Below are 13993 nucleotides of genomic sequence, written 5' to 3' on the forward strand. Positions count from 1 at the left end.
GGGGGGATGGTCACGCCGCAATCCCTTCTCCTCCATTCTCTTCTCGGGATCTTGAGCACGCACGCACATGCGCCCGGCGTAAGTTTTAAGCCACCGGGTCTGGGACGTGAACCGTGGTCGACTACATGGGAGTCCAGTGACATTGCCATTACGCTAACTGCTGGTTCCCTGTGCTATGTATTTTGAAACTATTTTGTTTAGGTGTACACATACTTCATTATTTTATTTATTTATTTTTAAAGAGGATTTTGCCTTAGGGTGCATGTGCTGACCAGAAAAAGAGAGAGACATAGACAGTGAAAGGGAAAGTGAGAAATCACCTCCCCGGGGGTTATGGCCAGGCTGCAATCCCTTTTCTCCATTCCCCTTCCAGGATCTTGGCATGAATGCGTACATGTGCCTGGTGTGACTTTTAAGTCACTGGGTCTGAGACCTGAGCTGTGGTCGGTTATGTGGAAGCCCAGCAATGTAACTGCTATGCCATCTACTGGCCCTGTTGCACACATATTTATGTAGATTATTATAACTTCTTGGTGATTTAATCCTTTTATCAATAACTGATATCTCTTTTTTGTAATAATTCTTATTTTGAAATCTAATTTGTCTCATAAAAATATAGCCACTCAGGTTTCATATGATTAGTCTTTGCATTGTCCATCTTCTTTCCATACTTTTAAATGTATGCCTTTATATTTAAAGCAAATATTTCATAGACAGTATAAATTTGGCCTTTATTTTTATACAATATGAAAATCTCTTTTTATTTTTTGGAGAGGTTTTTGCTATAGGGCACATGTGCTTGCAAGAAAGACAGAGAGAGACAGAGAGACAGAAAGCCAGAAATCACCCCCCTAGGGAGATGGCCATGCCTCAATCCCTTCTCCTCCATTCTCCTCTTGGGATCTTGGGCACACACACACACACACACACACACACACACACACATGCATGCCCAGCGTGAGTTTAAGCCACCGGGTCCAGGACTTGAACCGTGGTTGTGGGAGTCAAACAACATAGCCATTTCACCAAATGCTGGTCCTGAAAATTTCTTTTAAGTAACTTATTTATATTTAATGTAATTGTTGATATGGCTGTATGTAAATCAATCATCTTGCCTTTCCTTTTTGTGTTATTTGTTTCTTTTCTCTCGTTTTCTGCTTCCTATCAGGGTAATTGAGTTTTTTTCTGCTTTTTGTTTGTTTGTTTGTTCGTTTGCTTGTTTTTTAAGACATCATCTGCCTGTGTTATGATCCTCTTATCTCAGACTCTCAAGTGACTGGCTCACAGGTATGTGCCATTATATCCTACTTTTTCAGTTTTGCCATGTTGGCCAGGCCGGCCTCAAGCTCACAACCCTTCTGCCTAAGCCTCCCAAATTGTTTGGATTACAAGCACATCCCATCGTGCCCAGGTTTTAGGTTGAACCAGGAATTAAATCCAGGCCTCCCACGTGGTCTCAGCCTGCCAAGTACAGTTATAGCAGAGCATGCCACAATGGCTATTTGAGTACTACTTTCACATTTTTAGTGATTTCTCTAGAGTTTACAATATACATCTTTCACTTATCAGTCTATTTTTAAATAATACATCACCTAACATCTAACAATCTTTCATTAGTATACCTCCTCTTCCTCCATCCCATCTTTCATGCTATTATTATCATACATTTGGCTTTTATAGGCATTATAGACTATATACTGCTATGATGTTTGCTTTAGATAGTCAATTATCTTTTATGGTAATTCAAAGTAAAAAACCTTTTTTTAAGGAAAAAAAGGTTCATTTTAACAACACGAGAACTCTTCATCTGTTTGTATAAATCCAAGTTTCTGTTTGATATCATCTATGTGAACATTCTTTAATTCCTTTCTCCCTCCCTCACTTGCTCCCTTCTTCCCTTCTTGGATCACATGTCTGTTTCTCAGTTTTCGTTTACCAGAATAAGTATTCACTGCGCCTTCATTTCTGAAATATATTTCTGCTGGATATAGAATAAGGGGTTGATTCCTTTCTCTATTGTCTTCTGGACTGCAGGGTTTGTAACAAGAAGCTGATAAATATCTTTGTTCTTCTCTAAGTAATATGCCTTTTTTCTTGAACTTCCTTCAATAGTTTCTCTTCATCTTTGGCTATCAGTAGTTTGTATATGGTATGTCTGTCTATGTGTGTATGTGTATGTGTGCATTCATTTAATTTTAAAATCTTGCTTAGAGTTCTCTGAGATTCTTAGATCTGTGGTTTGATATTCATCATCATTTTAACAAAATTACTGGTAAAATAAAAAATCTCAAGTACTTCTGTTCCATTTGTTTTCTCTTCCTGCTGGGATTTTGATTACATGTGTGTTAGAATATTTGATATTGTCCCACAGTTCTTTGATACTCAGATTTTTTTCCCTACTCTTTTGTCTCTTTGTGTTTTAATTTCTATTTATTATATTCCAGTTTACAGATTCCTTGGCTGTGTTGAATCTACTAATAAGTCCACAGTATCATTCTTCTACCATTTTCCCTCTAATGTTTCTATTTGACCCTTTCTTTCAATTTCCATTTCTCTGTTCAAATATTCATCTGTTCATGCATGTTTAGTCTATCTTTCCTACTAAAGCCTTTAACACATTAATCACAGTTATTTTAAATCCTTTCTGACAGTTCTAACATCTGAGTTTTCTCTAAGTGTTGCTCTTGTTTCTTAAGAGTAGACTGTTATTGTTTTCTTGCTTTCTTATGTCTTGTAATTTTAATTGTCTGCCAGACACTGTGTGTAATTGTGTGGAAGATAATAGAAACAGAGAGAGAGTGGTATTTATGCCTAGAAATGAGAATACTTCTTCAGCTAGGCCATTATTGTGAAGAATTGAGTCCAATCATGTAAATAATTTGGTGAGTTTTGTTGTTGCCCCAAACTTAAGGGCACCACCAGCTTCACAATTCTGTACTGTTACTTTGGGCTTTAGGAGGTTGGAGGGTTTTCCTTAATATTCCTGTTCCAACTTCAGCTTCTGGCCTTCACTGTGTACCTGTCTGTACCATAGAAAGAGTATCAATAGACTGCTGATGCTTGTTATTTAGATGGGATGAGGCAGGGTTGGCTCCCTGTTGATTGGACCAGTATCAGTTCCAGGCAGACCCTAGATGCCTGGGTCTCTCTCGTGATGGCCCCTGTTTCTCCTCTCATTGGCAGCCAAATTTGGCCTTGTCGCTTCAATATGCTTTGTGCTGGAGAGCTTTCTATTTCTTTTTTTTTTTTAATTATTTTTTTTCTTAAAATTATTTTATTTAACTGTATTTATTATCATTATTATTATTTTCCAATTTGATCAGAGAGACAGAGAGAAAGAGAGAGAGGGAAAGTGAGAAAGCAAGCCATCGGGTCTGAGATTTGAATTGCAGTTGGCTATGTGGGCATCCAGTGCCTTTAACCACTACGCTACCTGCTGGCTCAGAGAGTTTTCTAGTTCTCACCCATCAATAAAAGACTTCTGATAGTACTGACATAACTGTGGGCCCAAGATTATTTCCTTCTTCTTCCCAAGGAATGAATAGTTTTTTTCCTAGACCCTTTCCCAACCACAATGGACTTTCACCTATACACTGAAGGTGAAAGAGATGCTACTTCATCGTCAGTGGCTTAATTCTTTTGTTCTTACAGGAGAAGAGTCAAAATGAGGCATCTTATTTTTCTGGCAGTGACAATCAATGCCCTTTTTTAGGTCTGTACCAGTAAATGAGACTATGTCCCATTGCCTGCCCTGTTCCCAGATCTTTCACTAGAGGTCTATAAGAGACCTACACTATAATGGCTTTATACTTGGCCTTTAGGAACCCACTGAAAAAGTTTAACCTGGGACCAGCATTTGGCATAATGGCTATGTCGCTGGACTCCCATGTAGTCAACCGCAGTTCGAGTCCTGCACCCAGTGGCTTAAACTCATTTCAGGCATGTGTGCATGTGTGCTCAAGATCCCAAGAGGAGAATAGAGGAGAAGGAATTGTGGTGCCAACCCCCTGGGGGGTGATTTCTCGCTTTCTGTCTCTCTGTCTCTCTCATCTTTCTGGTGAGCACAAGCACCCCATGGCAAAAACCTCTCAAAAAAAGAAAGAAAGAAAGAAAGAAAGAAAGAAAGAAAGAAAGAAAGAAAGAAAGAAAGAAAGAAAGAGTTTAACCTAGTGCCTGGTGGTTTCCCTGTGTGTGTGCTCTGGCACAGATGAGACAGTGCCCACGTCCCATCATTTTTTTTGAGGAGTCTATCTTTCCTTCCGCTTTAGGCTATTTAGTTGTGATTTTTTTTAATTAATTAATTTATTTAAATGTATTCATTCGTTTGTTTTTAGTTTGACTAGAGAGACACACAGCAAGAAAGAGGGAAAGTGAGAAAGCAAGTCACCAGGTCCAGGACTTGAACCATGGTTGACCATGTGGGAGTGTCCAGCACCTTAACCACCACGCCACCTGCTGGTCCCCTAGTTGTGATTTTTCAACCGACTTTGACAGCTCAATATAGCACTTAATCATATAATAGGTGACCTATTTTTCCCCATTGATCATCATATATTGCTTTCAATTTTCTAAGATTAGTTATCATTATCTTAAATTTTAAGGAAAAATTTAATGAAGAAAAATATTTCTTTAAAGTGAACTAAATATATCACTTTATATAATATCCTTGTTCCTGGATTCACTCCAAATAAATGGATTTAAAAGTTGTCTCTTGTTGGTATCAAAAACAGTTAACTTACACAACAAAAGATGCAGTAAAAGTTAACTTGCATGGTAAAAGAAAATAGTAGAAATGGTTCATTAAAATCACTTGTTTAAAAAGTTGCTTTTGGGACTGGCAGGTAGCATGGTGGTTAAAGTGCTGGACTCTCATGAGGCCAGTTGTGGTTTGAGTACTGGACCGCATGGCTTGCTTTCTGACTTTCCCTTTCTTTCTCTCCCTGATAAAATTAAAAAAAATAAATAAATAAAATAAAACAAATAATTATTTTTTAAAAAGTTGATTTCACTATAAACTATCGGATACATTAATCAGTATGTAGAACCAGTGCCACTGTAGTCAAAAATTTACCCAATGTATTTAATATCAAATGAAGGGGTTTTAATACTAAAAATAAAGACTCTGAAGATATCATGTTAGAAAAGTCTATTTAATTTTTCTCACTTATATTAAAATCTAAAGGTAATAATCAAGGGACCAAAAAGGAAATGCAAAACCAAGCCTCTTATAGATTTCTCAGCAGCCAAGTGCAGTATGTATTACCATATCTTCAGTTAATTTTTAATGGGTCATCACGAAAAGAACTGTTACTGCTAATAAACTGCTGATTTCTTTATACATACATGCTAAACTACTATGCATTTCAAAGTGGAATACTGTACACAATACTTCCCTCTGAAATAGCCGAAATTTGGGGTTCAAGAAGCATTCAGCTGCCAGAAAAGATGTGGTTTTGATTCCCTCGTGATAAAGTGAATTTCCTTCATTATCTTCAAGGCCTCTGTGTATGAGAGATAGGACTGAATTCCTTCAAGGTCACCCAAAGTCCTGAGAGCTCTGGAGGATTATTTTGGCACTGACTTTCCTGTTCTTTGAAACATCTGGCAATGTCTCAGAGTTTCAGCAGAGAAAAAAATAAAACCCTTAAGATCTAAGCGAAAAAGGTCAGAATGGACTGTTTGCCAAGGCGATCATATTCATTCAAGAAATATTCAGCATGAAGATCTGTATCAATTATAGAGGAAAAGATTTGACTTCTTAAAATGCTCTATTTATAGCTCACTGGACAATTATTTGTGTTAGTCAAGGCTGGTATGTTTGCTTTCTTAACTTTTGTATAAGATGTAAAATTAAATGCAAAAGGTTTTAAACATATTAAGTCTAACTGCTTAAATCCTTTCTTATTTATGTATTTTTATTGCCAGTGGCTAAGCAATGTGGGAGATGGATCCCGCGTAGCCAACAGTGATTCAAGCCCTGGCTCCTGTGGCTTAAAATACACTCTAAGCCAAAGCATGTGCCTGAGTGCCCCAAATTCTGAAGAAATGGAGAAATTGAGAAAAGAATGATTGTGGCATAGCCACCACCACTCCCAGCTGAGTGGTGCTTTTTCTCTCTTTCTTTGGTAAGTATATGTATCATATGGCAGTAGGAGGGGAAGAAAAAGAGAAGGTGCAATCCTTTTTCTCTCCAGTTCTCTATCCCAGCAGGATTTGAGGCATGCGTGCACACGTGTGGTGTTTTTCAAGGCTGCCAGGTCCAGATTTTGGACTGCACAGACATGTGGATTCTGGCTTTCTTTTTTTGCTACACGGCACACGCACCTACCAGAGACAGAAGACAAAGAGGGAGAGGAGAAAGCACCATTAATAAGGAAGGTCACTCAGCAATCCCTTTTTCTCCATCTCTTTTTGGGATTCTGGGCAAGCATGTACATGAACCCAGTGTGTTTCACAAACTGCCAGGTCTGGGATTTAACTGCACTGTCAGCCAAGGATCCAGGGATCTGAATTTCTATGCATAGCATTTAACCACTGCACTACGGGGCTGGCCCTGTTGTAAACCCTTTCTAAATAAAACTTCCTCTTACAACCTAACTCTTTGGTATCTTTCATTTTTCCTATGACTTTCACTGACTTCTTAAATGTCACACAGGCATTTTTAAATGTAATTATTGCCATCCTTGAGTCAGACATGTATATATGTGAAATTGAAAACATCATGTTTCTAAAAAGAGAAAATCTTAAACTCTTAGGAAATGTATTTTCCTATCACTTGAGAAAAAAATATATTGTTTTATTAGATACAGTATCCCCTAAGGAAATAAAATGCATTTATAATTTTTAAAAATTATTTTTATAAACTAAATGAACTATCATTGACCATGAATATTAACAGTATTCAGTAAGACATCAAGTTGGTCCTATTATTATCTTATAAAAATTCATTTGCTTATATCTATATACTATCATGACTAATTTTTATATTGATGAAAATAATTTTATAGGCAATTTTCCATAATACTCTAAAATGTAATATTAACAGTATTGTGCTATGGTTAAGTTTTTTAAAAAATGGCCAGGAGGGTAAAGTTCTAGAAGTTGGATCAAGAGAGAAACAGAAAATGAATTAAAGAGTAAAACCCTAGACCTTATATGGCATAATCTTTTTATTTTTGTAGAGGTTTTTGCTATAGAGTACATGCGCTCGCCAGAAAGACAGAGAGATAAAAAGCGAGAAATCACCCACCACGGGGGATGGCCACGCCGCAATCCCTTTTCTTCCACTCTCCTCTGGGGATCTTGGGCACGCATGCACACGCACCCAGCGTGAGTTTAAGCCACCAGGCCCAGGACTTGAATTGCGGTTGACTACATGGGAGTTCAGTGACATAGCCATTACACTAACTGCTGGTCCTGTATGGCATAATCTTAATAACTGTTTTGAGTATTGACTTAGGTCCTTCCCAAAACACCAAATGCACAGTTACACTTGGCAATTACGTTGGCATTCAATAATACTCACTCAACTAAATATTGTTTGAAAATTAAATAAAGATCACAGTTATAAAAGCTTATTGAAACATTACACCACTCATAAAAGTCCTAATACTTCTTCCTGGGTTAGGGACAGAAAGTTTTATTTTTTAAATTTTTGCTAGGAGATTCATGTGCTCACCAGAGAGAGACAGAGAAAGAGAGTGTGAGAAATTACCCCCTAGGGTGGATGACAATGCCACCGTCTCTTTTCCTTCATTCTCCTTTTGGGATTTTGATGTGTGTATATATCCATACCTGGCTTGTTTTTCAAGCCGCTGGGTTTGGGACATGAACCACTAACTCCGTCATATGGGATTCAGTGCCTAAACCACCATGCCACAAGTTGCCCCAAAGGACAGAAAGTTTTTAAACAGATGAGATATTAATTTGTATTGTCAATTTTCAGAATTTGGATTATATAAACTGTAAATGACTAACAAGCAAGAAGACAAAGCACAAGGTCAGTAGCCTTGCAAAATATAAAAAGAACATCAAAATGCTTTAGTCCTGACTATGAAATTAAAGTTCAAAGATACAATTTTGTAAACAATAGTATAGAAAAGTTAGTTCTCAAGGGACCAGCAGTTGGCATAAATGGCTATGTTGCTGGACTCCCATGTAGTCGACTGCAGTTCGAGTCCCAGACCCAGTGGCTTAGACTCATGCCAGATGCATGTATGTGCATGCCCAAGATCCCGAGAGGAGAATGGAGGAGCAGGGACTGCACCGTGGCCATCCACCCTGAGGGGTGATTTCGTGCTTTCTATCTCTCTGTCTTTCTGGTGAGCACACGTGCCCTACAGCGAAAACCTCTCCAAAAAAAAAAAAGAAAAGTTAGTTCTTAAGATAGCATGGAACATAAGAACCATTATTTTTTTAGTTATACTTCTTGGTTGGCATCACCATACAACAATGTGCCTTTACAAAGCACAGTAACAACTAGAATTTCTACCTTTAGCATATTAAAATTTAAAACAAACAACTATGATATAGATCTAGATCTGAATTATAGGTGAAAAAAGACATTCAACTATACAAGAACAAAAAGGTAATACTAAAAAACAAAACAAAATAAAGCAAAACAAACCCTAACTAAGAGTTTTACAAATCCATGAGGAATAGCATTTATGGTAAAAAGAACTAACAGATTTATAGCAAGTATGATACTAAATTCTTTCTTCAAATGGCCTAAAAAAAACCAAAAACCCTAGAGACAAGAGTAAGATATATAGAAAAATATAAAATCCTCATTATGTATTTATTCAATATCAAGTCAAGCATCAAATGTTTACACTGTCACATGAAAACAAATCTCACCTTGTTGCTGTGAAAGTGAAACGTCTGGTTTACTTCTTACACATATGAGACGACTTTGTACTGGCTTGTGTTCAACCTGCTCAACATCCTGGCCTTGCTTTTGCTGGCACTAAAGAATTTAAGACACCAAAGTCATAGTGTTATTTTTAAAGTTACTTAAAAAACTGTAAGTAGTAAAATTATTCAAGTGTTTGTTATATCAAATTATAGAAATTATATAAAATTTTCATAATTTGCTTGCTTTTGAATTGTTTTTGTCATTTATATTTATTAGTACATGAGTAATAGACTATGTATTACAAAAGAAGATACTGTCAAAAACTGTAAGATTTAGATAAAATATGGAATTCAAATATTCAAGTCATTTCTATCAATTTTTATTAGAGACTTTAGAGCTACTTATAAATCATAGTATTCTGGATTCACACGCACATGATGGATTTAGACAGGATAAGAACTTAATTTAGCTGTAAGCTCTCCCATATAACCATTTTTGCATAAAATGAAAATTAGCATAATGCACTGCAATTTTCAAAGAGCTTTTATATATAGTAACATCATTTTAGTCTCACAAGTGTGAGTAGGTATTGTTATCCCCTGCTTGTCATTCAGGAAACGTATACTCCACTATAAGCCCCATCATCCCTCTTCCTTACCTATACCCTACCGAAATTTAAAATTTACAATAGTCACAAATCTCTTCATAATCACACATCACAAGTTGGGATGACTTTAGCCATTGTCTTTCTTCCCTTCCTGTTCTATTTGTTTAATTATATTACGAAGGTGTACCTGAAAACTGTCAGATACACTTTAATGGGAACTTAAATAGGTATTTCTGGGCCCTTCGCAATAGAGTAAATATTAATACAACTAAAGAAGAATCTGAAATACCTGTCCATACAGACTCAACTGTAACCACTCCACATCTGTCTGGCCCTTCTTAATCAAAGAAGATGGGTTTGACCATGGTTCAAACCCAGGTAAAAATGAGTGGCTTCAGACAGTAGTAATAAACAAGTAGTCTTAACTCCGGTCTTCCAAGTTTAGAACCATTAGTCATATAGGTTTCTACCCTGAAAATATTTGGGTGTGTATTTCTAAGGTGGGTACTCTGATGCACTGGCTCTGGCTTCAACATTTAGAAAATCCCCATTTGTTTCCTTCCTTAACCTCAGTGAAAAAGAGCTGTGTATTACGCAGCTAAACTGCCTGATCATATTAATAATAGCTATCTCATTAAGTTGTAAGAATTAAACGAGTTAAAATACATAAAGGACTTCGAATAGCACTGGCAGAGTAAGCACTACAAATAAGCATGAGCTATTTCTATCGATAACCATATTTCCCTGTAAGCTACAGAAATCTGACAAAGGAATTTTTTCTGGGAGTACTTGTTGAGCTTATTGTTCTGGGAGCACTTCATGGTTCTATTTAAAAACAGGTCAACAATTAAAGGAAAGCAGTCTTTTTTAAAAAAATAAATTTATTGAGGTATGAGTAACAGACAGTAAACTGCACATAAAGTGTACAATTAGCTAAGTTTTGACATACATATATACCTATGAAGCCACTGTCACAACACTTGCACTCACTTCCCTCCCACCTCCATCCCCTACAGTCCCTGCCCCAGAATTGAAATACTTTTTTACAACAGTTGGCATTTTCTAGAATTTTAAATAAATGGAATCAGAGTATGCATCATTTTGTTGTTATTGTTGGTTTTTGGTCTGGCTGGTTCCTTTTACTGGATGTAATTTTCCTAAGAATCATCTAGGGGCCAGCAGGTGATATGGTGGTTAAAGTGGTAGAATCCCCCATGACTGACCACAGTTTGAGTCCTGGACCTGGCAGCTTGAAAATCATGCCAGGCACATGTGCATGTGTGCCCAAAAATCCCAAAAGGAGAATAGAGGAAAAGGACTGTAACATGGCCATCCCTCCTGGGGAGTGATGGAGTGATTTCTCACTTTCCCTCTCACTGTTTCTCTCAGAGAGCAAATGTTTCCTATGGCAAAAAAAAAAAAAAAAAAATACATATATACATATACACATACACACACACACACACACACACACACACATATGTTATAGTAAGTATTAACAGTTCGTGCCTTTTTATTGCTGAGTAGTATACACCAAAATTTGTCCATTCAACAGTTGGTGGATATTTGTGTTGTCTCTAGTTTTGGGCTACTACAAATATAATGCTGTGCAAATGTGAAAATACACGTACAAGTGTGTAGAGCACAAGTTTTTGTTTCTCTTGAAAAATGGGAGTGAAAAGTATGGGTTATATGGTAGGTATGTGTTTCTTTTTTTTTTTTTTTAAGTTTGTTCCCTTTGAAATTTTTCTTTAATGTTTACATGAGAGTGAAAGACAAAGGGACAAGCACCTCAACAGTGTCTCACTACCACGATTCCGACTACTCCAGCCTTCCCAACCAGTTAAGATCATGGGTGCATGCACTTGGCCTGTAGAGGTAGATCCACGAATCAAACCCATAATTTTTGTACCACATAGATCCAGAATTATTTGAACAGCACATTTACTGCTGTGTCACCTCATTGGCCCTGTTTTACTTTTCAAGAAATTGGCAGAACTGGCAGGTGGCATGGTGGTTGAAGTGCTGGACTCCGACATGGCCAACCATGGTTCAAACCCAGACCTGGAGGCTTGCTTTCTCATTTTCCCATTCTCTTTCTTGCTTTCTGTGTCTCTCATGTGACTATAGTCAAATAATAGTGTTGATAACAATAATAAATTAAATTAAATAATTCTTTAACAAAAAAAGAAAGAAAAAGAAATTGCCAAGTTGTCTTCCAATCAACAATGTATTAGAGCTCAGTTGCTCCACATCCTTGCCAACACTTGGTGCGACAGTCTTCTAAATTTTATATATTCTAGACCAGCCCATAGTCTAGTTGTTAAAAGAGCCAGATTCCACATGGTCAGCCATGGTTTGAATCATGGACCCCAGTAGCTTGAAAAACACACCAGGCATGTGTACAATTGTGCCCAAATCCTGGAGAAGTGGAGATGGGATTGCAGTGTGACCACATTCTATGGGAGAGAGGGGGTACTTTTTCAAAACCACTTTCTCTGTGTCTTTCTGGCAAATGTATGAGCCCTCTAGCAATTATAAAGAAAATTCAGATATTCTAATGAGTACATAGTGATATTGTGGCATTTTAGTTTATATTTTTCTAATGACGATATTGAGAATCTTTTTATGTGCTTATTCATATATAATTTCTCATCAACTTCCAATGGAATTCCCTGATAAGCCCACCATAAGTTGAAAATATTAAGTCGAAATATGTTTAGTAGACATCTACCCTACCAATCATTATGACTTCGCCTAGCCTACCTTAAATGTGCTCAGAACATCTATACTGGCCTATAGTTGGAGATAAATCACCGAATGCAAAGCCTATGTTACAATAAAGTGCTGCTATCTCACGTTAACTTACTGAGTACTGTACTGAAAGTGAAAACCAGAATAGCTTGCTGCTGCTGACCAGCATCATGAGTTTATCATATTGCATAGTTAGCCCAGAAAGAGATAAAAATTCAAAATATGAGCACAGTTTCTGTTAAATACATTGCTTTTACATCATTGTGAAATTAAGTCAAACCATTGTTAAGTCGGGGACCATTTTATATCTTCCTTGGGTGAAATATCTGTCCAAATCTCCTCCCACCCTATAGGATGTATGTGCTTGCCAGAGAGAGAGAGAGAGAGAGTGAGTGAGAAACCACCCCTCAGGGTGGATGGCCATACTGCAGTCCCTTCTCCACTGTCCTCAGGATTTGGGGCACATGAGATTGACGAGCATTTCAAGCCACTGATTCTGGGACTCAGTTCTGGAGTCGATTATGTGGGATTCCTAGTGCCTCAGCCACATGCTACTTGTTGGCCTTCTTTTGTTTATTTAAAAAAAAAATTTTGCTGGGAGAGAGAGTGGCGGGGAGGAGAGAGAATGAAAGTAAGACCACCACCCCAACCCTCCCAGGAATTGGTCATGCTGCATCCCTTCTCCTCTGTTTCTACCTCCTCTTGTAATTTTTGAGTATGTGTGCACACACACTCCTGGCAAGTTTTTTAAGCCATCAGGTCTGGAACTTGAACTGTGTAGTTGGCCATGTGGAATCCAACACCTTAACAACTATATCACCAGTGGCCCACTTCTGTTCATTTTCACCAGAAACACAAACAGACAGAGAGACAGAAAGTGAGAAATCACCCCCCACACACACACCCCGGGGGGGATGGCCACGTTGCAATTCCTTCCCTTCCATTCTCCTCTTGGGATCTTGGGCACACACGCACATGCGCCCAGCGTGAGTTTAAGCCACTGGGTCCAAGAGTCGAACCACAGTCGACTACATGAAGTCCAGCGACATAGCCATTATGCCACCTGCTGGTCCTGTCTGGGTAAGTCTTTTATCAGACACGAGATTTGCAAATATTTTCTCCTAGTCTGTGGATTATCTTTTCATTCTCTGAACAGTCTGTTTGGAAGAGCTGAAGTTCTTATTTTTGATAAGACAATTTTTATTTTTTTTTCATGGATAGTGCTTTTGGCTCATGTCCCCAAAATTTTTATCTAATTCATGGTCACAAAACTTTTTCTTTTTAATATGGAAGCTATTAACAAATATTTATTCCTTATTAACTAGTTTTCCCTGGTCTTTGCTTGGTCATAAATTGGTAATACTGAACCTTATATAATGGTGTGTTCCATTGACAGTATTTATTGCATATATTTTTGTTTTCCTCCTTAACACTGTGCAATGCTGCACAATACTATGCAATGGATACTTATCTTATAAATTAATCTATAATGAGAAATAAAGGGCTAGTACAAAAAATCCAAAACTGTGCTGAATAACATGAGCTTTTGGGTTAACATCTTAGAAAGCACTTACTCTATCTTTTCAGGACCCAAGATTGCGTGAGTCATTGGCTTCACTTGGTGTGAAATTTATTATACTTTAACAGAACATATTTTATGAATTCCAATGTAATAAACATCTGTTGAGTTCCTACTATGTGCAATTACTGAGCTAAGTATTACATGGAAATTCAGAAATGTAAAATGTTAACAGCTACCAAACTAGGTGCCAGACATT

The 13993-nt window shown here is 37.4% G+C and overlaps 1 protein-coding gene across 1 annotated transcript in view; it reads right to left on the reverse strand.

Moving 5' to 3' along the window:
* The window catches only part of KIAA0586 (KIAA0586 ortholog), a gene marked incomplete in the record, with an annotated part of 153236 nt that overhangs the window by 41226 nt on the left and 98017 nt on the right, over nt 1–13993 (reverse strand). The window contains 1 exon segment of the mRNA XM_027770433.1: nt 8857–8965. Coding sequence (XP_027626234.1) covers nt 8857–8965 — 109 coding nt within the window.

Source organism: Tupaia chinensis, unplaced genomic scaffold (assembly GCF_000334495.1).
Source record: "Tupaia chinensis unplaced genomic scaffold, TupChi_1.0 Scaffold000133_1, whole genome shotgun sequence".
NCBI classification, from domain to species: Eukaryota; Metazoa; Chordata; class Mammalia; order Scandentia; family Tupaiidae; genus Tupaia; species Tupaia belangeri.